The sequence below is a fragment of the Aspergillus aculeatinus genome (genome assembly GCF_003184765.1).
Source record: "Aspergillus aculeatinus CBS 121060 unplaced genomic scaffold BO66scaffold_57, whole genome shotgun sequence".
NCBI lineage: Eukaryota > Fungi > Ascomycota > Eurotiomycetes > Eurotiales > Aspergillaceae > Aspergillus > Aspergillus aculeatinus.
The window spans coordinates 29,833-53,152 of NW_020291526.1; the positions used below are offsets into that span (position 1 = coordinate 29,833).

The following is a 23,320-nucleotide window of genomic DNA, read 5'->3' on the forward strand; positions in this document are numbered from 1 at the left end:
CCATCCGCCCTGGCTGAATCCTTACCCCAGCGGGTTTTTCTCCATCCCTTGACGACCCGGTTTGTGTTCTTTAATTGTTCACTCCGATTTATCTCTCTCTTGCTCAAGTTGCTCAAGTTGCTCAAGTTACTCGTCTCCTCCCCCGGAAGAAGCCCAGCTCTTCCCCGGAAGTTCTCCCGCCCTGTCCTGTCTTGCCGTTCCGTCGTCGTGGCAAGCATGCAGCCTTCAACCCACCCTTTGGACCGAGTCGCTGGGTGAGGCGTCCCCAGCCCTGAACCTAGTTGGGATTCTCGATTCGAGGTCCAGGAGAAATAAATAGTACAAAGGATCGAGCATGGGGATTATCCACTGTCCGTGTAGAGTCCACTAATCATTCGCATTGGAATTCCATCTGTCGTTTTCAAAACACTCGGGCGACTTACTTCCCATCCCCAACAGATTCACCCCTGCAACTAACTTACTACTACTACTACTACTACTACTACTACTACTACTACTACTTCTACCACTACTCCTTCTTCAACGAGTGGTTGTGCTTCCTTGTATACAGTTGACTGTACAGTGTACTGTACACTGCTGGCGTCGAGTGGCTTGTTCGCCCTGCATTCTGTCGCCCTCCTAATCCTTCTTTCATTTGCTCATTGTTCTCGGTCAATGGGGATTTAAAAAAGCATCTCCCCCTGCCCTTTCAACCCACCCAGTACTGTACCTTCCGCTAAACCAGACACTGCTCGGAACACTACAGTACTTATTACAACAGCTACTCCTATTACTGTTACCATCTCTGATTCACTTAACTGAGGTAAGCAATTCATTTACTTTCCATTGACATGACTGCGCCCCAGGAATCCTTTCTGCCTCGGCGAATTTCGGAGCTCCAGCATGTACTGTATACCCCCGGAGCTTCCCTCTCGGCCCTACGGGTCCTCGTCTGCCGAATAGTCACGACGAGTTGCCATGTGCCCGCCTACCATCTGATATTACTTATATCTACCTTGACCCACGCCTTTGTAGATGTACTTCTTGCTAATTCCTCAACTGCAGTGCTATTAAGTCTAGCAACAACTTATAGCGAACCTTCCTCCATCCAGAACAAACCCCAAGAAACAACCACCTCCGAACCCTGAACTACATACACCCGGAACTACAACCCCGTTCAACCATAGCAACAACACCACCACCACCACCACCACCACAGAAAAGCATAACACAAGGCACACAATGGCGAACACGTCCCCGCAACGTCATCGTCCTACCCTCATCACTCCCGCCTGTTCCTCCACATTCCCTCAGGACATCTCCGCCGCCATCCTCTCCGCCGCCAACCACATCCCCAAGTCCATCGCCGTCGAGTCCGCAGCCCGGACGGCGAGCGCTACCGGCGCAGCAACCCCAACAACGAGTACAGGGCTCCTAGAGGTGCCCATGCCTCCTCCTCCCCCCCCTCCGTCGCCGGTCGAGACGAGAGCGCTATGGGGCCGGTGAATCCCAGACCTTTTCTGTTTTTACAAAAACTCAGACAGTAGCGGGCAATGGCTCTGTCCTCCCTCTCGCCCTATTGCAAGAACTCGGTTCAAGCTTGGTTCTGAATCTCCAACGTGGACCCGGCTACAATATCTATGGGCCGGGGGCAGGTGCATTCCAAACCGTGCAGGCTTCCTGGGTGCCTTTTTTTTTCACTTTTTGGTTAACATAGGGTGTTGCGCTGTTGGACTATTCGGTTGTTTTTCTGGTGTCGGTGGGTCAAAACTTCCTTGCGCTTTTCATCGCTTTTCGGGGGTGATGTCTTCTCCTGGTCGTGGGATTGTTTCTTTTCATCTTTAGTATGGAGTGGGGCGGGGATTGCTTTTCTACTTTTGAAATCTGGTTTGTTCTGTTGTCTTATCTTCCATTGGGATGGAGATGGTGTGTATATTATGGGGTTGGGGTTGGGGGAGGAGATAGCTTTAAATGGTAATCATGTCAATGGAATGAGATCGATTGACCAAAAAGCGTTTGGTGCAGCGGACTTGAGTCAGAGTGTTTTGGCTTTCTTTCTTTTTTTTGCTACGGTGCACGACTGCTCGGGTCTGTTGACCTTTGGGGAAATAGATCAGTGCCTGACTTATCTACTCAATATGCTATAGTATTGTTGTGAGGGGGGCGAGAGACAGGAAATAGTCTTGGATATTCGGTCATACTGTATGGGATGAGATCACACTTCGTCATTTGTTAGGGCGAATAAATCATTTAAGTTCTAATCTATCTATCCCCTTCAAAGCAAACGTGCATTCCATCCAATCATGAGGGTCAACCCTGATGGTGAACGCGTTGCAGATCTCCGGACTTCCCGTCACATGCAGAGTGGGAGACATAATACGGCTATGAGTACCTGCAGCCCGAGACCCGATGACGCCATGGTTCATCATTGTCGACATGGCAGAAGACCGACCTCGGTACAGTACATCTGTAGACGGTATCGTGATGGTAGCGCCGGGGCCTAGCCTCTACGCGATTGCGGTAGTTCTTCGTATGCTGCAGGGCGCTAACTACCTTAGCTATAACTTAGTAGGGTAGCGTGCATGCAAAACCAAGGGACCCATCCCGGATTCCGATTCGGTTGCCGCCGACTCTCTTACTCATACGCTTTTCTGTTCGGCGTTCAGGATCAGTGCTGGCGAGCGTCGGCAGGGCCGAGTGAGCCCGCCGGGCAGTGCGGTGGAAATAGTACTCGTGACTATTAAAGCTTGTTTCCCCTTTGGAAGATGGACCTCGGCTTGGAGCCTCTGATCATGGTCCTCTCACGTGACCATGTCGAGGAGGATTAACCGTCCTGAACAGAGGATGTTGTGCAGTCAAACGAAGAGCATGGATCAAGGCTGCGGCTGCTGAGGTTCTCGACGAGCCTGCGAGAGTAACTCTTCCGGGTCAAGGTACTGGTCGTGATTTAGATCCCGCGTGGGATCCTCCCCGGCAACCTCCGGCTCTCCCGCCACGCCTCCCATCTCGATATCATTATCATCACCATTATCGTCATTATCGCCATCACCGTCATCGTCATTGTCATCGTCATCGTCATCGCTCCCCACCTCCCTCTCGACATCCTCACCAAGCCGGGTGTACAGCGCCTCCAGCTCGGCCATCGCAGCCGCATCACCCTGCAACGCCAGCTCATTCAAGCGCTGGATTTCCGCCAGCTGTTCGTCGGTGCGCGCCCAGCCGAGCGCCCGCCCGCCCATCGACGATGCATGGTCAGACTGGATCCGTTTGGTGCTGAAGACGGTGCGCACCGTGTCGGTCTCTCCCTTGCTTCGCTTCAGACTAGCCAGACGTTCGAGGAACCGCATTTGGTTGCTTGCGGGGTGGTTGGGGGCACGGATAATTCCGGTTGTTGATACGGGGGGCGTGAGGCCAGAAGGGGGGTAGTCAGACTGCCCAGGGTTAGGGTTTACCCCTTCGTCTGATCCCGGTGCTGCTGCTGCTGCTGCCACCGCCGAGGATTGGCTAGCGGAGATGAGATTGGCTTTGCGGCCTATAATCTTAATGCTCGGGGCGGCGAGGAGGTCGTAGGTGTGTCCGTGACGGAGAGGAGTGTCGGGTTGCTCTGTGCGGTGGCTACCATACGGGTCGTACGGTGCAGTCTCCCCTGGTTGTTCCTCCGCTCCTCCTCTCCCTCCTTCGTCTGGACGAGCAAAGATCAGGTCGGTGCCGAGTTGATCGGCCCAGGTGCCGCTGAAGATTTGGTTCTGGTATGAAATTATGGGGTTAGGGGTGTGAAGCCCAAGGATTTGTAGGCCATCGGATGGGGACTCCACATGGGTGAACTCAGCGGCATCGGGTTCGTCGGAGATGTTGGTGGCTGTTGCTGATGCTGATGAGGCGGCAGTCGCGGAAGGTTGTCGACGGCGAGGAGGTCGAAGTGGGCCGTGGAGAGACGTGAGGTCAAGGGTGAGATAGACGGTCTAGGTGGTGGATAGGTGTTAGAAGCAGAATGAAAGTGAAAGAAAAAGGATTCGAAGAAAAGAGGGTGGAAAAAAACAAGGCAGGGAGGGATGCCAAGGCAGACCTCAGTTTCGGTGGGATGATATTCATATTCATAGTCCGAGTCGATGTCGGAATCGAGATGGGGCTGGTCCACTAACATGGCCGGATCGACCGGGATAGGCGGAGGAAGCGACATGGTGTGGTTGGTTTATAGTATGGACAGTCTGTTCCCTGGAAGAACCGTGAGTTGATGAGAGTAGTATAAGGTATCTATCAACCATCAACCATCAACACATGAATAAGTTTAGAACCGGCATATCAAGGCGGTGAGTCCGGAATCGACCAATCTATAGGTCCCGAGTCATCGCGGGCGGCTGCCCGATTGGGGTAAAGATCAATGTGTTAGTTAGTTAGTAGACAGACTGTGTAGTCATCATCGGCTCTTCTTCTCGGTCTGCTTATCAGTTTCACCAAGTAAACTCATTCATGAGCATCTTTCATCGCAGCTTTCATCGCATGATCCAGCTGATCATCTACTCCAGAATCAACTCTCAGTGACTGACTTTCTTAAGTCTAGTTAACTGGTTTCAGCCTTGACTAATCGAATTGACAAATGACTGCTGCATTGCATCATTCATTCATTCCCTTGGCTCTGCTTTGGGCCTTAGGCTTGTTTTTGCTGTCTCTCTTGCTCTCGCTCTCGCTCTCGCTCTCTGACTTATCGCTCCATCATCCCCACTCCATCTTGAGCAGGAGAGTTAAGTAAGTAGCTCGACTGGTATCATTGTTGATCATCATGGCTTTTCATCATCATCATCATCATCATCATCATCATCATCACCACCACCATCGTCGTCATCACGACAGCAGTAGTGGCAGTAAGTGAATCCCGTTCCGTTCATGTGTCTAGAATGTTATTTCTTCTCTCCATTCATTGTCACCGGCTCACCGCGGAACGGGCTGGCATTCCTTCTCTCCACCTGCATCCGTCCGTCTCCCCCTCCTCCTCCTTTATGATCTAATCATTTGTCCCTCTTTCCCATCTTTCCATTCGTCCCGAGTCACCCGATGCCCTGTTGTTCTCAGCCCTAAACCAAACCCATAAACCCATATATGGCGATCCTCTTCATATCCGGATGTCCCCGGATGCGCCGCCCTGGCTCTGCCCTACCCGGCAAGCTCCATGAACCAACGAAGAGCCCTGACTCCATTCCTCAATTTCTGTTCTCGAAACCTACGGACCTGGTCCGGCTGACGGATCATGGCCGCGTTTCTCTCGGCTTCTTATAGTGTCTCCTCTGCTGCCCTGGCGCCCAGCTCTGGGTCTGGTTACTCGGTCTGATTACTCTTTTTCTTCTTCCTCCATCCTTCTCTGCTTAATATTATTGCTCTCCTCCTCATCGCTGCTCTGTGCCTCCTCCCCTCTCAGGACTCATGATCTTTCGTCCCCTGTCAACCCTCTCGATGCGTTCGCATTGATCGCTGAGCCCGATCCATCCTCGACCACGTCTGCTACTTTCCCGAACGGGCAATTGGTCACGCACCCTTTGTCGTCCACAGCCCACCGTGATCTCGAAGATCAAGTTCGCGATCCAGACAAGGTCAGGTCGGTAGCCTTATCGACCCAATCGCCTTCGCAACTCGCCGATCCAGCCGTTTCTGCGAGTGTCGGTCAACAGATGGTGCGCGCAACGACCGCAGCGATTTTCACTCTATCCTCATTGATTGCCTATGTCGTGATCAACAGTGTCGCTCGCGCTGTTAATCCGTCGGCCTTCATTTGGTACGAGGAGGATCAGGACGAACGTCGCTGGATTTCGTCATCTCCATCCTGGCTAGACCGGAAGGCTTGCCGCTGGTTCGGCCTATGTGGGACCGCCCACTTTCGCTTGGTGCGCCCCCGCTTCGGCCACCGCAAGGCAGTCGCGGCGGCTGGCCAAGGGTCCAACGAAGACTTCTCCGCCTGGCGTGCCGCCCAATTCAATGACTCCGCCCATCCCGAGGCCGCTTGGGATGAGGCGGAACGCTCCCGCCGCGAAATCCCGGACTATGTCTTCCAGTTTGCGCCGCTGGTCCATTTGTTCTCCGATGAGCAATTCTGGCCTTGCGACATCGCCGAACACCTGTATCATATTACACCTATGCTCAATTACACCCCCGTCCAATCGTATTGGGATCATCCCACTTTAAATGACCTGGATCAATTGAACCAGTGGCAGGATGGGCACAATGTGTTTCTCACCAGCAACGACAATGTCGAGCATCGACCTTCGTGGATGGAAGGCGACAAGAATATCCCTGACGATCCTGATAGTGATCTGGAAAAGTCTTGGCCTGACTGGGATGCGCGGGTCGATGGGCCCATCCCGAATGACACACCTGGTGACCGAGCGCAGTGGTACGATTCAGCCCATGCCCTCCGCGAAGGAGATGACTTGGATGGCGGCGACAACGATGCTGAGTGGTCGCCTGAGAAACTCGGCTATTTGCGCCCAGAGGATCTACAACAAGATGAAGGTTTGCGGGACGAGTTGCGCAAACGTTTTGGTGGGGAGCCCATCCATGTTGAGACTACGGGCGGGCGCAGCAATGCGCCAGCCATCCTATTGGTGATGGACAAAGGCAACGGCATTGTGGATGCCTTCTGGTTCTTCTTCTACAGCTTCAACCTTGGCAACGTGGTGTTGAACGTACGATTCGGCAACCATGTTGGGGACTGGGAACACTGTCTTGTGCGCTTTCATAATGGCCGGCCCAAGGCCCTCTTTTTCAGTGCCCACTCAGCGGGAGAAGCATACAGCTACGAAGCTGTCGAGAAAATTGGCCAACGGGTAAGTCATAATCAATTCCCATATCTTCATCCAGCCCCGGATCGTTAGTCCCCCCCACTGACCGTGAACCAGCCGGTCATATATTCCGCACTTGGCACCCATGCTATGTATGCTACTCCTGGCGTGCACGCCTACATCTTGCCTTGGGGCTTGCTGCACGACCAGACCAATCGCGGTCCATTGTGGGACCCGCTCTTGAACGTGCACACATACACGTATGACTTCCCCAGCGACATGCTCCGGGCATCGACTGTGAGCCCCTCGGCGCCTATTGAGTGGTTCTACTTCAATGGGCACTGGGGCGACAAGTTCTACCCGTTGGGCGATGAACGCCAGTACCGTTTTGCGGGTCAGTATCATTACGTGAACGGGCCTCTGGGCCCGCGCTTCAAGCACCTGAATCGGCGCAAGGTCTGTCAGCAATCTGACGACAGTCCTTGCGTGATTAAGAATTACATTGGTGAACAGGCTCGCCCTCGCCGCTGGGCAAGTGCGGGTGTCGAAAACCCGGCTGAGCATCCGCGTAATTAGAGGCTGGTGTCGGATGTCTATTTCTACTGTTCGCTCTCATGATTATTTCTGCTACTGCCATTTTGGTGGGATTATATACCCCTGCATGTTTTTTTCTGCATGATTGCATTGATGACTGGCGTTCTGTTCGAGTCTGGGCTGGAAACCAACGAACCACGAGGCGATGATAGACACGAAAATCACGGAGTCCGTACCACTAACCATTTACCTACATGATTTATATCGTTGTGTTTGTCCTAGCCGGGGATCATGAGTAGTGGAGTCACGGCATGGTCGTTGTTATTATGTTTGATGTGTATTTCGGTCATTTGGTACATATTGGTGCGGCTGGATGGCTGTGGTGCTGAATAGAGTTATTCTGCAAATACATCTCCCAATCAAGAGCATCATGCTAAACAGGTCAAACAGGTTCAAGTTGATGCATGCGTTGGGGATTGAGCCTTCGAACCCTAACAATCAGCACCTCTGCCAAGTTTGGCAGTTGTTCTGTTACTCTGCTGCTTCGGGACGACCAGTTGGCCAGTCCCCATAAGCTCACAGATTTTCGATTTCATTTTCGATAATTCCAACTACCCAGGCTAAAAGCCACCGCTCCAATGATCAAGCTCCCTAAGTACGGAGCAGGAGGAGAGCGGGGGGCCGGGTGGAGGGGGATTCAGGAGCCTTTCCTTGGCCCACTGGAGAACTATAGAGCAGCGCGCACACCCCCGCGGCGTACTAGTATCAAGAACACCATACATTAGATTATTCAAGGTTAAGTCCAAGAATGGACTCATGGGGCTTTTGGAACTGGAACTTGACTTGGTGGACTGTGCTAGCCCCGAAACTACCTACCTACCTACCTACCTACCCACCTACCCAACCCGATCATAAACCAATGGACTGTGCCCAATATGTCTGTCGCGACTCTCGTTTGTTTGACGAGCGATCTTTTGTCTCTCCAATGCTTCCATGGGGGAAGGGGGGGTAAGAGGAACTGTGAGGTTCGCGGGGGCTGCTCTAGCACACCACGTCAGCTGAATACTCTTTCAGTCCCTTGCATCCGTAGCTTTTCTGAACTGCATAAGATGGGGCAGGCGTTTGAAAGGCGCCTTACGCTCACAGGAAGTTATGTTGGTGTGTTGCACGCGGCGATCATAGCTGAGCTGGAGAGGCTGAACGGTTACCGAATCGGGAAGGAGGTATCTAGACTTGACGGTCCACGTCCGTTATCATTCGGGGATCAGGGATCAATGTGTTGTTGTGTATATACCACCAGGGCCTGGCTCCCCTCGCAGAGTTAGCCTTACATCCCGGCCGTGGAAAATGGCGGGTTTTCGCTCTTTGAAAGAGAGGGTATCGGAGAGAACACCCTAGTGGAGATTGTGAGGGAGGGTTGTGGCGAAGGAGGCACACCGAATTCTAGTCCCGTGAGCTACTGCGTGCTATGTCTAAATGGAATTTAGCAGGTCACAATGGAAATTCTTGTTATGGAAGATTACTCGCTACGATCATATAAGGTGGAGAGATTGCAAAGCAAGCTAAGTATGGGCAGGCAGGCAGGCGGGGGTAGTACCATGAAGCAGAGGAAAAAATGAAATAAGATCAACTCATTGCAGGCCACTTCAAGGTGACGAAAAGACGGAAGGGAAAGATCAGCAACCACCCAGGTTTCGTCCAGCAACACGAAGGGAATAGGTTCTAGGGGATCCCCGAATTAAGATGAAGAGTACAAACAGCGCTGGGATCAAATGAGTAGCAGCAGGTAAAGCAGCAGGTCGCCTCATGTTCCGAGGACGATCCTCCCCATACGGGAATGAGATTTGAACGTTGACCATGGGCCAGGAAATAAAGAGAGAAGCCAGAAGGAACGACTGGACCAGAAAGAACATCATCTAGACAGGCGACTGGCCGTATCAGAACAGCCCAACCGTAAAACAATAACGCCGGATACACACACACACACAAGGTGGAAGAAAAGGCTGAAAGGGTTCTCGAACGATATAAGCAAGACGGGGTAATGGAAAAGCAGCAAAACACCCAACCAAAGAACAGAACGCCAAATGGAATCGCAATCCATGAATCAGACCAAAGAATGATGAAAACAACAAGCATTACCATGTCCGTCGGACTCCCCCAAACTCTCAAACTCCGCATCCCAGGAAAAAGCCGAACCGGTGAGTTGGACCCTTCTCGGTTCGGACAAGCCGGTTGCCCGATGAAGGTAATCTAGATATATCACTGAATTAAATCAAACCCAGCCCCAACTGAAAAGATCAACCGTCGATTCACGCTCTCGTAGATCGCTTCCGAAGACCGAATTCGGCTTCCTGAAGTTCGCGGATCAGACGAAGACTCTCGGCATCCGGCTCGTCGTCAGCCGCACGCTTCGTGGGTTTGTTGGTTTGGCCTGGGGAAATCAAGGCTGCAGTAACACGCTCGCCTTTCTTCTCATCCATCGGCCAGAAGCTCTTCTTCGCATTATGTGATGACGAGGGCCGTGACGCTGATTTCTTGGTCCCCGAAGATGGGCCGGGAGTAGACCTACGTACACCGGTACTTGACGCGCCGAAGGATGAACGACGTGCGCTGGGCGTGTGCGTCGTCGACTTGCTCGTTTTGATCACATGAGCTTCAGGTATATACCGGTCGACCTGGCGAGGCTGACGGGAAGAGTGTCGCGAGCTAGATGTCGGCGTGTGGAGAATCACAACATGCTCTCCTTCACCATCTGCATAATCGTTGGGAACGTCGGTATCGTCCGCCAACGAGGTCGGTGGCGACACGAGCGTAGCTGTGGGCTTAGAAGCAAGAGCAGAGCTGGCCTCGTTTGTTACCACGGTGTCGGACTGAAAGGCAGGCGGTGATGCGTATGAGGTCTGCCCGAGCTGGGCCTCCTTGTCCGTTGCCGCTTGTTGTGGAGAATCTTGATCCTCATGAGCAAGGTCGGCATATGGGTCATGTAGGTCCAGATCCTTAGAAGCATGGCCGACATGGTCATGTACATCCAGCATAGCGTGGTCTCTGCTACCAAAATGGAGCGGCCGAGACACAGGTGAAGTGCTTTCTTGCTTCATCCGTTTGCTGACACCGGAGCCGATTCCTTCCTCATTGGGACGTGGCCGTTTCACAGAAGCCGCGGCTCGTGGCTTTGCTCGTTCTTGAGCTTTGATGGGATCAATTCTTCCATACTCATCATGGATACACCGGCGCTATGGTCAGTTAGCATATGTATATCACGAGATGCAGAACGGCGTAACGAACCTTGCTCTTCCGACAGTCGTCACAGGCCTTGCTCCGGCCTTTCTTCCCGGTATTCTGCCCTTCGGGGCTGAGTTCGTTAGGCCTGTTGGTTGATGCATGCGGGGTGCCCACGGTGATCAATGACGCTTCGAAGCGATCCATATTCCTACTAACGCCATTGTCCTGAAGACCTGCTTCCGATGCAATGGCCGCCAATGAGTTCAGAGCAGACGCTGCATCATGCGCCGGCGAATGGACCCCGGTACCGAAAGCACCCATGGCTGTCTGTTTGGATGCTAGGCTATCATTCTGTTCGTCCTTGTGATGGCAGCGGATTCTGCGTTTGCGACAAGCATCACATGCAACCCGTTTGGGACCGAGCCCCGAGCCCCGAGGTGCTGTTCGAGGCTTAGGCGCGGGCTCCTCTTTGATGCCTGCGTTGGCGCTGGAAAGGCTCGTGGGAATATGAGAATCCGTGGTTGGAGGCACATTGTAACTGGAGCTGCTCTTGTTGCTCGATTGAATCGCCAGGTCCTTGGGTGGCTCCGGGAGTCGCTGCACAGCCTGTCGCTCTGCATAAGTACGTTGGCTGTCCACGTTGCGCTCTGAGCGACGACTAGGTCTTCCAGCTGGCTTTTTCTCGACAAGGCTGAGTTTTGGGTTGCTCTCGATCACGCCGGGGCGAGTCCACTGAGGTGCTTTCTCGTTTCCACGCTTCCATGCAACCCATATCCCAAACTGCTTAACAACGTCGACTGGATCGCCTGGCGTCTTCGGTATTGATCGTTTGACTGCATTCCTAGCATCCATCGTTACCCCTTCCACGAGGTAGGACCCAGCGATCAAGGCGGTACGCAGAAGGTACTTTGCAAGGTCTGGCAAGCCTTCCAACTCTGCTTGTGAATAGAAGCGTGAATTATGATAAGGGGAGCCTGGCGGGGCAGTGTTCGTCCTGTCTCCAAATTCGTAGTATATGGGGTAGTCTCGATGAAAGCGATAATTGTCGTCCTGTGCAAATGCGTCGAGAACGCCCTGGGGAACCGGGTCTTCCTCGAGGTACTTCAACGCAGTATACCACTGGATTTTCTGGAAGAAAGGATACCGGAACTTCCTTGGTACCTTTGTGTCCTTCTCAATGTTTGCAATCTTGATCTGCATCCCATAGTTCAGCCTCGTCAAAAAATTACCACCAATGACCAGGCTATTCTCCGGAGTCCAAACAGCATGGATCCAGCCGGAGGGAATCAACATTGTGTCGCCTTCAACAAGGTCCACGCGGTAGCATTCCTTGGTTTGGTCACCGAGAAAGGTGGTATCCTGTGCGGGCGAATTGCACCATTCCTCATATTTCTTCAAATGCTTGTCCGTTGGCGGGATGAAGAAAAAGGTCTTCTTGCCTTTCAAAATATGATAGTAGACGGACGACCCGCCAAAATCAATATGAAAGTCGGTGTAACAGTCGGCCACAGACATCAAGCAGTAGAACTGTACTTTTGGGTAGTCTCCCACTGCTTGAAGTTCACGGGGCCAGACCGAATCTTGCAGATCCAGATCACGAACCACTTTTGGTCGTCGGATGAGCCTGCCCAATGGACTCTGTGAGACTTCTAAGCTGATGACATTTCGCACTATTTTGTCACCAGTGCTCTCATAGTAATCAGCCCATTTTTGCATGGTCCATCTCTTGTCCTCTCCTTGCTGAGATTTGACATCGATGACTTCGACCCTCTCTTCGGGTCCGTAGAGCTCGGCCACCTGTCTAACCGTCAAGCCTTGTGGTATCACCATGTCCAGTTGATCCTGGCCGCAGTCTACCACTTGCTCAAGGCTTTGCTCACCCGCATCGAGATGATCTAAGAGTTCATCAAACATCTCTTGCGTGGGCGCTTCCTGCGCTAGAGCGTCCAAGTCCGGAGGTAGCGTCGGGACCGAGTTGCGAGTATTCCACTCGGCAGGGATGACTATCGGTTCTGTCATGCCACTGCCTCTTTCAAAGTACTCGGCCGTGATGAGCTCCGGGCGCATGCGGGGGAAATTCTCAGGGAGGAACCGGATCTTGCCTTGGCGAATAGGTTCAATGTAATGATGTTCTAGTGAGTCTGTTGCAGCTTTGACAAGCCCTTGGTTCAGACCAGCGTAGTCGATTGCGGTACGGGCGCGAGATGACTTGCGAACAAATGTCGTCCGTCCATGCAAGGGTCCACAGGCGCGGCAAATGAACTTATCCACAGTCCGCACCTCTCTATCATTTTTGAACCCAGCGCAGACGATATGAAACCAGCGCTTGCAGCCGTCGCAACTAATCCACGTCACATCACCCTGCTCTCCGGTGTCGATAGGTATGCGGACGAGATTACAAGCAGCACAGCTAGCCTGACCTGACTCCTCCGACTCCGTATCGTCTTCCGTCTTGGGGGGCAGGTCCGTCGGCATCGGTCCTGCATGGGTACCGCGCATAACATCGGCAGCCTGAAGATTTGATTGTGTGCCACTGAAGATGTGTTTGTTTGCTGAACCCCAGTGATCATCCTCCGCAACCTCTTCATCCTGCCAGAGTATCGGGGGAAGAGTTGAAGAACTGGTGTTAGGTCGCAAGCCCTGTATTGTTGATCGCGCAATGGCTGCTGATCCATCGGACTGTGACCTCATTCGAGATGGTGGAAGAGCGCTATTGCTTGGGATATTGTGGGTAGAGATTCCGGTGTGAGCGGCCCATGATCCCACTGCGGACCCAATCCTATCGAAACGCTGTGTTTCACTTCCGGCGTAAAGAGCGTGCTCATCTATGCTGACTCGTTTGGCGGGCTGAATGGTAGGCTGGAAGTTGGGTCGGGCAAAGTTTAATAGAAGCTCTGCATCCGTCTTCATGCTATCAAGCACCGCAGAAGAATTTGCATCGTGCACGGGCAGCGACCGGTGGGAATGGAACGGCGATTGATCTTTTTCTGAGCGCGGTCGCTTGGCGGGACGTTCGGAGGATTCAATGGGTTCGGAAGGGAAAAGCGACAATGCGGGTGTCGAGTTTTGAGAAGGGGGACGGTAGGAGAGAGGTGCAAAGGTAGGGCTGGTGGCTAGAGCGATGGTCGCGAGAGCGTCGATGGTCGAACTCGATCTGCCATGACTCGGTCGATGAGTAGCGGAATGATCTGCAGCATGATAGCCGGCATGGTTCGGGGGGTACTGGTCACGATCGGAGGCAGCTACCCTGGCGATGCTGCGGTCAATCCATGAGGCTCGGATGTCGGAGGTTGAGCAGGGTGAAATCGGCTCGACGGCGCGTCGCGGAGGTGAGGGAGTGCGGTAACGCGGTGGTCGAGTCCCGAGATGGGTAGAAAAGGATGTTGCACTAATCATAATGAGGCCTGAAGATAGAAAATCGAGCGGGAAAGGAGCGAGACGAGGCCCGGAGGAGAGAAAAGGTGCTTGCGGCAGACGGGTGCGAAGCGGGGATATTTGACCACACGGGCTAGAGACGGGCCACCGCAGGCAAAGAGAAAGTCATTCCTGGCAGAATGGGGAGCGCACGAGGAATAATGAGATGAATATAGAAGTCCGAATGGGAAGGTTGGTGGAGGAGAAGTGGTGGGGGGGGAGACGGGGGAGAGAGGAAGTCGACGGAGCAGAGTCGCACGGCGGAGGTTGAGGGGGGAAGTTGAGCGAGCCTCTGCCGACGGGCGGGAGAGAGAGAGAGAGAGAGAGAGCGCGCGCGCAAGAAAGCAGACAACGGGAGAAAGCTGCACTACAGTAGGGTGCGGAGCGGAGATAGAAAACGGCAAATTCAAGAAATAGAAGATAAAGGAAAATTAGCGATTGAAGAGTTGCGCCTCAAGATAAGGCCGGAGAAGGAGGAGGAAGGAGGAGGGGTTTGGCAAGGGACGATGGGCGGCGATGGAGGCCGAGAGGAGAGGAGAGGGGAGGAGGAGGAGGAGGGAGTCGCCGGACGGAGGAGGACGACAAGGCGCCCGGCGTGAGGGAGAGGGAGACAGAGAGAGAGGGAGAGGGAGAGAGAAAGAGAGTCCTCTGCTGTCTGCCTCAGGCAGTAATCCTACCTAGAAAAGTATTGCTGTTGTACTCCTTCCTAGTAAATCGTTTGAGGCCCCAGAATATGACTTTAGAGTACTTTAGCACCATTTCCATTGGTCATATCCTAACTCTGAAGCTAAACAAAGATTCTATTGCATCTTTTCTATAGTTATGAGAGCTGTAGGAAGTCAACTATCATCAAACTCCCATTAAAAGTGAGGCTCCTCCTCCGAGGCGACTAAGCCCGATCAGGCAAGGCAGCCCAGTCTCCCGAACCTCGTGCTCGTCGCGGATATTGCTTCCCTCTCTCTTGCTCCTCTCTTGCCTTCTTCTCCTCTCTTCCTTCTCATATAGCTTCCTCCAGACCCCCGTTGGGTATCTGACTCGACCTTGATTCCTTCTTTAACGTCTTTCTACAGCATCTACTGTCCCACCCGAGAATGAGCCGAAAGCTCGCCCCCGAAGCCAATCGGTAGGTTCTGTTCGAACAATTCTACCCCTCCCCTTCCGGTAGCCCGCCATAGTCTCCCGCTTCGCTCTTGGGCTTCAGGGGCCTTGAGCATGCGTTCTTGTCTCTATCGGAAGGTTGGATCTGGTTCAACTTATGACTAACGGGCCTCCAGGATTCTCTTTGTCAAGAACCTCAAGTATGCCTTTCCTCGCATCGGAATCTCTAGAACCCGCCTGTCGATCGTCGCATCGCCATTCAAACGGATACATTCCGCAACATATGATATCGTCAATCACGACATGAATGCTAACAACTTGGGTCCTTATCTAGCTACAACGTAACAGCGGAGCAACTCTTCGACCTCTTTGGCAAATTCGGTCCCATCCGGTAGGCCTCTCCGTGACTCACGCGCCATCGTCCAAATTAGCGTCAACTCCGCAACTAACGCTGTCTCTGGCAGACAAATACGTCAGGGAATCGCAAACAACTCCAAGGGCACTGCCTTTGTGGTATACGAGGACGTTCACGACGCCAAACAGGCATGCGATAAACTCAATGGCTTCAATTTCCAGAACCGATATCTCGTTGGTATGTTTTCTCCGTGCGGTGGGAACTCGGAACGGTCATCGGACGAGAAGGATTGCGCGGCTGACATTCGCTGCTCCGACTTCTAGTTCTATACCATCAGCCTGAAAAAATGCTTAAATCGAAAGAGGACCTGGCGGAAAGGCAAGAGAATTTGGAACGTCTCAAACAGCAGCATGGTATAGAATGACGTGATGATATGCTTTTTTTTATCGCTTTCTCCGCATGCCCTTTGCCGGCAGCTGGTTGCGTGTTCACATGGGTTGGTTGTGGGGTTTTCGGCGTTTATTGTTCTCCTCTGGGTTTGATGATGATCGCTCTTATTCATTCATGGGTCTGAAAGGGTTGCCGGCGGGTAGATTGAATGAAACTCTGGCTTGGCTGAAGTCCGGAGTAGAAAGTGGTACAGAATGGGTTATTTCAGGCTGGGATCGATTCCGATGCACCGGTTAGTCACTGCTATCAATATAATCATTTCGATTGCCGGCCACTTGCGGCTGTTGCGGCAAACCTATGGAATGCGGCGTGCAGACGTCATTGTTATGTGTGAAGTTTGTAGCGATAATACCACTGTACTGTATCTACCTGGGACGATTGAATGAATAGAGGTTTGTGCAGCTGAGGCCCTGGAGCCCTAGAGCCCCAGAATGCTTAGTTCATGTCTCCACGATCGCCCACCGGCTGCATCATACGTTGTCAGTGGATCAGCCCGGTGAAGATCATGTAGTTGTATGCCTAGTGGTCCCTGCTCCCCCCCTGAGCGGCCTGCGTAAGGCTAGCCAACTAGTGCGATAGCTTATATTCTTGCCAGTTTCGCCTTAGCTATAGCTACCAGTAGTCATAACGTCCACTTGCGAGTCGTTGGTTGCGGTGACTTAGTGCAATCATAGGCAAGGATTCTATATCTTTTTTCAATATGCACTGTACCGAATATACAACTTAAAGCACTAGCTCGTGCCATACACATGTATAGTACAGTACGGGAATTCGGTCCTCCAACTACATCCTAGGAGAAAGACGGTGTGTCGAATTGATGCATGCTCGGAGGCTGGAATTCTTTGGATACAGAGGTAGCCACTTGACCCAGTCTCTGAATGCTCCCAGACCATCGTGGCTGTTTGAACGCCTCTTGAGGTACCTAGTAAAGTACTGTACAGTAGTTACTCGCATGAGACCTCAAGCCCCTAGACTACTATGTAAGTTAGTTAACTAACTTAGCGCCAAAAGTCCAGAACTAATGCGTGGCTGCCGCCTTGGGTGCCTGAAACCTCAGACATCGAGATTTTCCCCTTCGGTTCTAGACTCCCCCGTCCCCATTAATCTGCCGGCCCCACCGCCGCGACCGCCCTCCAAAGATTTTCTTTTCCGCAGCCCGGAAAGCCCATGAGGATTGAAACCTCAACCACCATCTTTTCCTCCTTCACCTTCTCTCCAGCATCTCGACCTGCACCGCGGCAGTGATCCTTTGCGTGAGCCTGCTTCTTTGAAATCTCTCACGACATCTTCCGTCCTTCTTTTTATTTGATCTTCCCCATCTATCACCATGGCTGATACCTCTGCTGGTAAGAACGCTCCCAAGCCATAAGAAAAAAATTTCCATATACTGACGATAATCCAGCCTGGCCCTTGGCCGACGAGAGCCTGACTCAGAGCCTTCTGGACCTTGTCCAGCAGGCCTCCCACTACCGCCAGCTCAAGAAGGGAGCTAACGAGGGTAAGCATCTCCACGATCTCCCATATTGAAGCATCTTCCCAATCGCGCCTACATCTTTTTCTTCCACCTTCCAACTAACCCAACCCTTCCCCCCACAACAGCCACCAAGACCCTCAACCGCGGTACCGCCGAACTGGTCATCCTCGCCGCCGACACCTCCCCGCTCGCCATCGTCATGCACATCCCCCTTCTGGCCGAGGACAAGAACTGCGTCTACGTCTTCGTCCCCAGCAAGCTCGCTCTCGGCCGTGCCTGCGGTGTCTCCCGCCCCGTCATCGCCGCCAGCATCACCACCAACGAGGCCAGTGACCTGATGGGCCAGATCCGCACCCTCAAGGACAAGGTCGAGAGACTCATGCTGTAAACTAGCGGGGCCAATCCTTTTTTTTTCCTGTTCTGTGTGGTGGACTGGTGAAAATGACGAACATGCGCCATTCGGCCTTTTATGTTTGTTCCAACGGGGAATTGATTTCCATGTCTCCTCCCCCACCTCTTCGGTATGCGTGCAGGAGCTAGCTTGCTTTGCGGGTAGGCTCCCAGGGGGGGGGGGACTGGCTGGGACTGGTTGAGATGGGTGTTTTACTTAGTGGATTGGGGGGAGATTGCGATTTGCTTTTTTTCTTTAGCAATTTTGCTCTCTGGAACCCATGGACCCCCCTCCGCTTTTGCTTGGGTTTAGACAGTTTATTGGCTTAAATGTCGAATTCCACGATGTTCGCTTGGCTTGTGACAAGATGTGTTGATTTGGGCTGGGTAGAAATTGTTCTAAAGTTGGGCTTCCAAACCGGCACGTGCGTAGGCCAGTCTATCGACCAAACCATAGTTGCTATAAGTCACAGTCGTGCTATCAAGCCAGCCAACCCAGCAAGGCCTCGAGCTCACCACATGACTAAAAAGTCATCAGCTTACGAGGCGTACAGAGAGTATTTCTTGTTGCTATTAATGCATTTGTATTGAAACGTCCCCTCACTCACTCCTTCACTTCGATAATCGTTCTCATTCCTGAATTCGCTCCCTGTCGAATGTGCTTCAATCCACATATAGATCGCGATAATATGATGATCAGATACATGTCTCCGTAAGGAGGAAAACAAGGGATTGCAGGTATGATCCACAACAATGAAATACGTCCACCCACCACTCTATCGCAAATCCCACCTTAATAAACACAGAATAAGAGCAGGCTCCATGGGAATCATGCGGTGCATCAATATGTACCGATACAGAAAGGAACAAAGTCACAAACCAGACAGCCTCCAAAAATACAGCCGTCTTGAAAAGAACGTCAAAAACAAATCAAGGCTCATTAAGGTTACTTTTGGTGTCAATCCGGCCGGGGTATGGTACTGAGGAAAAGCAGAAATAGCAGACAAGCAATAAACATCTCGAAGTATGCAGTATGGGCCATGACTCTGACAACCATTCAATCATCATGCACAAATCAGATGCACGGAAGAAACTGGTGGAGTATTAGCATATGATCCAAGGTTAGATCGGGGTTAGGTAAACTCACGTTCATCACAATCAGCATTGGAATGTCGAATACGTCGCGCTTCACTGTCCAGCAGTAGGCGCAGTCAACCTTGCCATCCTTAAACCCCAGCTGATTCATTCCAGCCTCGCTAGCGATTCCACCCTTACGCAGGTGATTGTTCCATCGTTGGTTATCTTCTGATGCCAACTCCATATCCTCTTTCGTCTTGTACTTTAACAATTTGCATGTCCGCATCACACTGCCGCGGGAGTCTCCGAACGCCAAGCGGGCAAAATCTTCGTAAAATTGCACCACGCTGTCATCATCCAGTAATTCGGCAAGAAAGACGGGGTGCGGCCGCCCTGGGGTTTGATTCTCGCCCGCAGACCCGCGCGGAGTGAAACTGCGGGAGGAGGCCCCTGAGCTTGGAACTGATGTGCCCCCCGTATTCACATTTAGATTTGGCTCCTTGCCCAGAAGCACATCCTTCTTCCACCCAGTCAGAATACTGAATTCCTTGCCCACCGCGGCAATCTCACCCGTCCGACGGCAGACAATCGTAGGCGTTCCGCAAGCGTTAATAAAGTCCTCGTACTCCCAAAGGGTCCGCTGAAAGCACTTCTCCATGAAAATGAGATCGTCTCTGTTTAACGTCTTTGTTGTCGCGATGAACGAGGGTCGAATTGATGCCAGCGCCTTGGCAATTTGTAAGGTCTTCTGGGGAGGAAATCTCCGTTGAATGAAGGCAGTGAGATTGTGGAAGCGACTAGTGTATGCGTAGGGCTCCTTTACACTCTCGTAGATCGAGGATGGATTCCTTTGTCGCCGGCGCACTCCCACATGCAGATTCTGGTGCTTCAGACTGGGTGTCGTGATGGCGGGTCGTTGATTGGTTGGAACCAGGCCATTCGCCTTACTGGCAACAGCGGCGCTAAACGGAGACTCTTCGAAGCCGCTCGTCATTTGAGGACTAGTTGTTGCGCCAGGGCTGTTGAAATGGCCCGGGCCGCTTTCGATCGCAAACGCATGAGGCGCATCGGCTTTGGATAAGTGTCCGGGTATCACGTTCCCTTGACTAGACTGAGGGTAGACGCTGGGAACATTAACATGCGCCTGGCCCGGAGCCTGGCTGCTCGGCCATTCGTTTAATAGCGGGTCACCGAACATGAACGGCTGCTGGTTGCCGGGACTTTCCCCGAACCCCGGCCCTCCGGTGATTGGAGTCGACGCAAACTGGGCAGAGCCACTGCGACCCATAGAACCGCGCTGCGTGGCTGAATCGCTAGGCGAGTCCCCAGCACCTGTCGCCATGTGTCCCAGCATACCAAACTCCAGCGCACCGTACCGGTTTTCGAAGTTCATGCTAGAAAGATCAAAGTTGAATAATGCGGGGTCACTGGGATCGAAGAATGGACCGGCGAACGGGTTGGGGTTCTGGGTAGGCGGACCCGAAGCACTCGTGGTCGTTGGCTGTTGATTGACTGACGAAAGGCTGCTGTTTCGAACGGTAGGAGTGGCCTTCAGATTGTAGGACGGTGAGACGGGCGACTGCGATGGGAACGAGGCCTGATTCATTGGGTTCTCTTGGTAGACATTGTAGGACGTAGATTGGGGAGTTGGATAGAAGTTGGCTCCAGAGTTCGGCGGCGCGGCCGCGTTGACGGCGTTGGCGCCGTTTCTTGACAACGGCAAACTATTATTGCGCAGGGGATTGTTGTAGAAGTTTCCACCGATACCCGGCATCAAGGCTCCGTCGGGCGCATCATGGAGGTACTTCGCCTTTTTCCGGACCCCATCCTGACATGCATCTTGTAACCCACGCTTGATACACCGCTGACAGGGTCTTTCATCACCTGTGCGCAAAAAGCTCGATTAGTTGCACGTCCTTAATCCAGCTACACATTCGCTGCTCCGCGACGTGTCACTCGGGAAGCGCGAATTAGAGCGCCTAAGCAGCTAGATACGAAGAAAAGCACGAGAATGTCCAATGCAAGAGGGGAAGAGAAAAGGAAAGCTAAAGACAAGGTCAGTCATACCGCAAGTCAAATGCGCCCGCTGGCAAGCGAAACAAGCCCTGCGCGCCTTTTTCCTCCGCGGCCTCGACGGGTCCTTTGCATTGGCTGCCTTTTGCCCAAGCGACACGACGCCTTTGTCCTTCTCGTTGCCGTTCACCTCCGTCTTGGGGGTTTCCGACTGCTCATCGGCCGACCTGATGTCGTGATTGGGACCAGTCGGCTCTACCGAAGGGGCTGGGGAGCTCTTCTCCTTGGCGTCCACGTCCATTTCGGCATGAATAGCCCGACGGAGCGGTGACTCGGTAAGTCGGTTTAGGGTGAGAGCCGAGTTGCGCACGTGCAGTTTCCTGTCGAAAGGAAGCTTTGCCACCTCAATGTTCGAACGTGAGCGATATAGCCGAGGAGGTATCACAGCCTCAGCGCCACGGTGTATCCCCTTTCGAGTACGATCTCTCGGGCGTCCTCCAGAGAATCGATCTGGAAAGAGCAGGTATGTGGTTTGTTTCGTGGTTTAGGCGCATGGAAATCCAAGCACGGACGGTGTATATTCAACAATAAGGTCGAAGTGCGAGAACGGAGCGAAGAGCGGAATCGGCCGCAAAACGGAGGGTTGTAGAGGACGGACGGGCGGAGGAGAGGAGAGCTGAAGGGAACCTTGCGTGCGGGACCGAGGGTAAGATGACGAGGTGGTCTGCAACTCGATCGAGGGGGGTCAAATGCGACGAGAGTATTGAGATTGCTGTGTAGGACTAAGATCCTGACAATACTTTCACAGTCACGCGAGCGACAGTTCGAAGGGAAAGGGAAAGGATCGTTAATTCGTAATTGTGGTAGGGTAAGTTGAAGTGGAGAGCGAAGACTGGGCTCAATTTGTTAAGGCTGCGGGGAAAACCCAAGAAACCCAAGAACAGGCGCGCATCAAGAGTCGGTCGGGGAGGAGTTATAAGGCACCGAACCCGGGGGGAGGAGCAGGAGGAGGGGAGAGAGGGGAGAGAGGGGATTTGCAACAGGAGGGGTAAAAGACTCAAGAGGAGGGGGGGAGGGGGGGAAGTAGAAGGATAAAACGCGGGGGTGAGAATGTCAGAACACAAGAAGAAGTGGTGAGTTAGCGACAGAAATGAGGGAATTGACAGAAAGAAGAAACAAGGGAAAAACCGACAGACACGAGGGCGTCAAGGATGGCTGCGATCGAAGCGTCGGTTGGTTTGGAGTTTCGGTTACGGTTACCGTACCAGATTTAGATACCAGACACTTCTGCATGCATACATGCAAGCAATCGGTCTATCAGGCTGTCGCGTGTCGCTCAACTCTCACCGATCTTTAGATGAAAAGGATGTTGTTGCGGTCTGTTTTTAGGATGAAGGGGGCTTGGGACTGTGAGAGCTGTCCAGCCATGTGAAAATGTGAAGATGTGAAGACGTGAAGACGTGAAGATGTGCAGATGTCAAGATATGGAAATGGCTGTCGCATGTGACATTCGAGGAAGAAAGACATCATCACTCTCCAACAACAGACTATATCTAGTACTCGAGATACGGATCTGATCTCCCGTGTTGCACCGCCACTATTCCATGATCGTTTGGAAAGGACATTCAATAGATTAAAGAGCTCGACACTTCTATAGTGTAAGGTACTAGGGTACCTAGTAGTACAGTAAGTACACTCTGAACTACATGTTACCATCCCAATTGCCTGATTGAAGCAGATATTCCTCACTGTTGACCTAACTATACAATTGTCTGAGTAATTGGAGCGTCCCTCGCAGTTTCCTCAAAGTTACCGGTTTACTACCGCCTGTACCATACGTTACCTGAGTATAAATATCCTCCGTTCCTATGCATTCCTGTGGGCTTTATTATCAGAATTCTCCCACGTGTAAAGCCTCTGACCTCCCAGGAACCGAGAAAAGCAAACACAAGTAAAAAAAAAAAAAAAAAAAAAAGCATGACTGCAGAGGAAACAAATGCCTCAAAGATGAACCGGCGCACCAATCATATCTTGGCTGTATAAGTCTTACCCCGGGTTTTTCCGTCGGGTTGGCCCTGGCCGCCCGATCCTGCCCGATATGACTGTTGCTCTTTGCTCTGAAGCCTCAGTCAGGTAGGTTTACATGGGGTGCAGTGTGCCTCGGTTATTAGAAATGATGTGATGTTCTATTCTGCGCGTTGCAAAGGTAGGGGAAAGGACAGAAGTTGGTTGAGAAGTGTGGGATGTTATGGATTCGTCAAAGTATAGTTCTGACAATGTAAATATGGATGTTATGGATGGATGGATGGAAGCTGGTGTTCACTAACGATTGGTCCGCTGGAAGAACGGTGTGACGTGACTCTAACCCGTCCAGCTTTATTTCTAGAATTGTTTTGTGGCGGCTGTGATCTATCAGCTAGAACCGCCAAGGTCGCCCCAGCCGCCTCGGGTCATCATCGGTCGTTAGAAACAAGCTCTGCAATAGTAGTACCTGTGTTTGCTGCAGGCCGTCATTATTGTTCCGTATACATCATCCAAGAACTT

The 23,320-nt window shown here is 52.3% G+C and overlaps 6 protein-coding genes across 6 annotated transcripts; 3 read left to right on the plus strand and 3 right to left on the minus strand.

Moving 5' to 3' along the window:
* Window positions 1-2,634: 2,634 nt before the first annotated feature.
* BO66DRAFT_194379 (TFIIIC subunit 6 family protein) lies at window positions 2,635-4,649 on the minus strand. The gene is made up of 3 exons (XM_025642477.1): window positions 4,426-4,649; window positions 4,046-4,362; window positions 2,635-3,941 (listed from the first exon to the last, which is right to left on the minus strand). The coding sequence occupies exons 2-3, from the start codon at window positions 4,157-4,159 to the stop codon at window positions 2,853-2,855; spliced, it is 1,203 nt and encodes a 400-aa protein (XP_025499637.1). The 5' UTR covers window positions 4,160-4,362; window positions 4,426-4,649; the 3' UTR covers window positions 2,635-2,852.
* Window positions 4,650-5,224: 575 nt separating this feature from the next.
* Window positions 5,225-7,325, plus strand: BO66DRAFT_442648 (uncharacterized protein; the record flags this gene model as incomplete). Its single annotated transcript, XM_025651448.1, has 3 exons — window positions 5,225-5,286; window positions 5,393-6,794; window positions 6,867-7,325. 3 exons carry the CDS (start codon window positions 5,225-5,227, stop codon window positions 7,323-7,325), a joined length of 1,923 nt encoding a protein of 640 aa, XP_025499638.1.
* Window positions 7,326-9,592: 2,267 nt separating this feature from the next.
* Window positions 9,593-13,901, minus strand: jhd1 ([Histone H3]-lysine-36 demethylase; the record flags this gene model as incomplete). Its single annotated transcript, XM_025648965.1, has 2 exons — window positions 9,593-10,516; window positions 10,569-13,901. The coding sequence occupies 2 exons, from the start codon at window positions 13,899-13,901 to the stop codon at window positions 9,593-9,595; spliced, it is 4,257 nt and encodes a 1,418-aa protein (XP_025499639.1).
* A 1,048-nt stretch (window positions 13,902-14,949) lies between these two features.
* Window positions 14,950-16,133, plus strand: BO66DRAFT_474685 (putative pre-mRNA branch site protein p14). The gene is made up of 5 exons (XM_025653164.1): window positions 14,950-15,042; window positions 15,194-15,217; window positions 15,352-15,408; window positions 15,482-15,609; window positions 15,696-16,133. The coding sequence occupies exons 1-5, from the start codon at window positions 15,011-15,013 to the stop codon at window positions 15,794-15,796; spliced, it is 342 nt and encodes a 113-aa protein (XP_025499640.1). The 5' UTR covers window positions 14,950-15,010; the 3' UTR covers window positions 15,797-16,133.
* Window positions 16,134-17,149: 1,016 nt separating this feature from the next.
* BO66DRAFT_414796 (ribonucleoprotein-associated protein) lies at window positions 17,150-17,684 on the plus strand (the record flags this gene model as incomplete). Its single annotated transcript, XM_025649494.1, has 3 exons — window positions 17,150-17,168; window positions 17,225-17,320; window positions 17,422-17,684. 3 exons carry the CDS (start codon window positions 17,150-17,152, stop codon window positions 17,682-17,684), a joined length of 378 nt encoding a protein of 125 aa, XP_025499641.1.
* A 1,077-nt stretch (window positions 17,685-18,761) lies between these two features.
* On the minus strand, window positions 18,762-21,077 carry BO66DRAFT_332916 (Zn(II)2Cys6 transcription factor domain-containing protein; the record flags this gene model as incomplete). The annotated part of the gene is made up of 3 exons (XM_025644156.1): window positions 18,762-18,779; window positions 18,834-20,647; window positions 20,831-21,077. The coding sequence occupies 3 exons, from the start codon at window positions 21,075-21,077 to the stop codon at window positions 18,762-18,764; spliced, it is 2,079 nt and encodes a 692-aa protein (XP_025499642.1).
* Between the last annotated feature and the right edge of the window lie 2,243 nt (window positions 21,078-23,320).

What these genes read in the sequence shown, in the direction of transcription:
- BO66DRAFT_194379 (XM_025642477.1), bottom strand. Translation starts at nt 4,159, where the DNA reads ATGTCGCTTCCTCCGCCTATCCCGGTCGATCCGGCCATGTTAGTGGAC. An exon ending in ATCATCCCACCGAAACTGAG is followed by an intron (nt 3,942 to 4,045) that starts GTCTGCCTTGGC and finishes TCCACCACCTAG; the next exon opens with ACCGTCTATCTCACCCTTGA.
- BO66DRAFT_474685 (XM_025653164.1), top strand. Translation starts at nt 15,011, where the DNA reads ATGAGCCGAAAGCTCGCCCCCGAAGCCAATCG. An exon ending in CTCGCCCCCGAAGCCAATCG is followed by an intron (nt 15,043 to 15,193) that starts GTAGGTTCTGTT and finishes ACGGGCCTCCAG; the next exon opens with GATTCTCTTTGTCAAGAACC. An exon ending in CTCTTTGTCAAGAACCTCAA is followed by an intron (nt 15,218 to 15,351) that starts GTATGCCTTTCC and finishes GTCCTTATCTAG; the next exon opens with CTACAACGTAACAGCGGAGC.